Source organism: Corapipo altera, unplaced genomic scaffold (genome assembly GCF_003945725.1).
Source record: "Corapipo altera isolate COAL_440 unplaced genomic scaffold, ASM394572v1 230, whole genome shotgun sequence".
Taxonomy (NCBI): Eukaryota; Metazoa; Chordata; class Aves; order Passeriformes; family Pipridae; genus Corapipo; species Corapipo altera.
In genome coordinates, this window is record NW_020885002.1 from 139,412 (window position 1) to 142,449 (window position 3,038).

The 3,038-nt window shown below is 51.2% G+C and overlaps 1 protein-coding gene across 1 annotated transcript in view; it reads right to left on the bottom strand.

The window, feature by feature from the left end:
- LOC113958679 (inositol 1,4,5-trisphosphate receptor-interacting protein-like 1) overlaps positions 1-1,554 on the bottom strand; it is a 7,225-nt gene extending 5,671 nt beyond the window's left edge. The window contains exons 1-2 of the mRNA XM_027667143.1: positions 1,135-1,554; positions 88-702 (exon numbers count right to left, since the gene is read on the bottom strand). Coding sequence (XP_027522944.1) covers positions 88-702; positions 1,135-1,554 — 1,035 coding nt within the window. The remainder of the gene's footprint in view (positions 1-87; positions 703-1,134) is intronic.
- Between the last annotated feature and the right edge of the window lie 1,484 nt (positions 1,555-3,038).

A 3,038-nucleotide genomic window follows, 5' to 3' on the forward strand; every position in this document is an offset into this window, starting at 1 on the left:
TAGCAGGCGCGAGGGCTGAGCGTCGTGCGTGGGGTGGACAAAGCACAGCGTCTCCCCCGTGGTGCTGGAGCACGAGCACTCCAGCACCACCCGGATGTTGGAGCACCTCTCTGGCACATTCCTGCCGTTGGGCGGCTGCAGCTGGAAAGAGTGCCTGGGGGGTGGCCTGAGGAAGACGACCAGCTGGTAGATGATCTGGTGCCCCAGGTCACTCCAGGACTCGAGGGTGCCCTGCTTCTGGGTGGCCGGGTGCAGCTCTGGCATGAAGGTGTTCTGGGAGAGCACCTGGCACACCTCCAGCAGGTCCCGCACCAGCTTCTTCAGGGTGCGGCCCATGTAGGGCAGTTCGTGCAGCGGTGACCGGCTGAGCTCCGGGAAAGGCCTGACAGCCCCGGCTGCTGCGCCGAGCTCTTCTTCCTCCTCTCCTCGCCAGCTGTCCCGCTGACGGCGCCAGGCCAGCCAGCAGAGCACAGCTGCTGCAGCCACCCAGAAGAGCCAGTGCTGCAAGATCCACAGGAGTGGAACTTTTTCCAGGGCCCTCCTCCACTCAACTTCCTCCCACAGCTCGCTCATCTTCTGCTCCAAAAACATCTGCCGTCTCTTCATCCGCTCCGCAGCGACTGCATCGCTCGGGCGATCGTGGGTCGGCTTGGGCAGGACGGCCAGCACAGCCAGGAGGAGCACAAGTGCTGAATCCATGGCCTGCAGGAGATGGGAGACAAGTTAGCTCAGTGGTTCGGGGTGGGAGGGAGCATGGGGATCGAGGGCTTGAAGGGAAGGCAGTGCCTGGCTGCAGACAGCACAGGGTCCATCCTACCCTTGCCTGGAGCCTCCTTATCAGCCCCTGGCTGGGCTGTGCCCCGGTAAAAGGCAAGAGACACGCGAGCAGAGCCTCCCAAGACCCCATCCCTGCCACACCATGGCATCCCATGGAGTCAGGGGCAGCCGGCCCATCCCCAAAGCCTCTTTGGGCCCCTGCCACCACAGAGAGCCCTGAGCAGCTGCGTACCAGGCCCCAGGGACACAACTGGGCCCTGCTGGGAGGGACTCAGCTTTCCCTCGGGGCTACAAACCCCCCTGGGCATCATCCCCATCCCCCATCCATCCCAGCCTTCCCCCTGCATCTGCACTCACTGATCGCCCAAGTCCAACTGCCCTGGGGCTGCCCGCTGTTGTCCTTAGGGACAGCTCCCATTGTGACCTGTCCTCTGTGACGTCACAGCCGCCAGAGACACCAGAGTCATGCAACCAACAAGGCCCCGCCTTCACACCGCTCCCCTCAGCAGCACTTGCTTCTGGCCACCAGCACCCCAATTGCAAAGCCAGCGGGCAGGAGCTCCCTGGGGGTCTCTTGCCCAAGTGGGCAGCCCCAGCCACTGCCACGGCCAGCCTTGGTAGGACAAGCCTGTGACCATGAAGGACACAGGGGCAGAGCTGCAGAACCTCTGCGTGGGACGTTGCCCTGCCGGCTGGGCCTCCCCCTGAGTCTGACGAGTGGCACCGCAGCACCAGCACAGCTCCGGCCACTTGGCTTCCCGTCAAATCTTTGGACATTTCAATAAAACTTTGGATACCGTTTCTCAGGTGATCCTTAGGGATCAAGTGTTGGTGTCATGCTCTGGCCTCCCAGAGACCGTAGAAATCACGGGAGAAAATATAAGATCAAGGGTGTCCTTCACTCTCCCCCCACAGTCTGAAGGAATTAGATGAAAATTAAGGGCTGATTGGAGTCCTTGGAGGCCTCCAATATAGTTCTGACCTTCCTCTGCTCCTGGAAAATTCGAGTTTAAGTCCAATTTGTAACCAAAAACGCACTGAGCCACTCTATCTCTTCCCTATCAACCGTGTCATCAGTGGGTGATGAGCTCCCCAGCCATCCCCTGACAAAGTGGTAGAGACTTAGCAAAAGTTTAGTTGAAACAAAATCCTTAAAGGATATTTTGTTACATTTCTCATATATTTTTTTAACCAAATATCTGTCCAATGAAACATACTTTTAAGGGGCTTTTTGTTGATTATGCCAATAAACAATAAAGGAATAAGGAACAACTTCAAGGAAATGTAGGATTGACTGGTTTATATATATATTCTTCTGTAAGCTCTGAAATGTGGGTTTTGTAGGAACATAACTAATTTAAAAAGTGTAAAACAAAGAGAAGCAACAAATTATAGAACTGTTTATAAAATCAGAGGTCCCATTTTTAGCTGACTTCTAAGCTCTGTTTTTTTTGCGATTATATTCATTAACAGCTAAGAAAACATTTATCTATTAGAAGAATATTAGCTTTTTTCTCCCACTCCCTTCATTTGCCTGATTGCTTGCCTGAAGTCACATGTAAAATTTGGTTTTTTTCCAAAATTGTAATTATTTTCTGGATCAGATCTTATAGATCTTGTTCATCTTTTACAACCACAAAGACTGAAAAAGCAGTGTTACAGGCCTGTTCTTCTTGTATGTAGTATCCAACAAGGTAAAGCAGCACCTCATGTAAACTACATCAGTCCACCTAAACCTTTTTCTAGCATAGATGGAAGGGAGCTTCAGTTTAAAAACTAGTTGAAACCAATACAGTTGCATTTTCTCTGACTGTGCCTAAAATACAGATCAGGGATCTTAAATGGATGGATGACACTGACTGTGGTGCTAATTACTGCCATGGCAGGAGATAACTTCATTACATGGGCATAAGAAAGGGGCCATTAGTTTATTGTCACCTACCATTCTTCTACATTATCTGAGTCAGAATGGCCATGGCCAAAATGTTCAGAGAGGTATCTAAATGGAGCACCTTGCTCCTTGCTTGGGCCAAGCCTTCCTTCATGATTTATCTCTGTTCTGTCCTTTCAGTTTCACAGTCAGAAGAACACTCTCAGTCACAGTTTTATTCCATCTAGATTTTATAATTATAAATACTGGATTAGCCCCTTGGACACAAAAATAGCAATGATGTTTCTAGGAGATGGTATTGTGTGTCCTATAGCTCCTTCAGACTTGACACCGTTAAAAATCCCCTCCTTTCCTTCATATTTTGATGCTT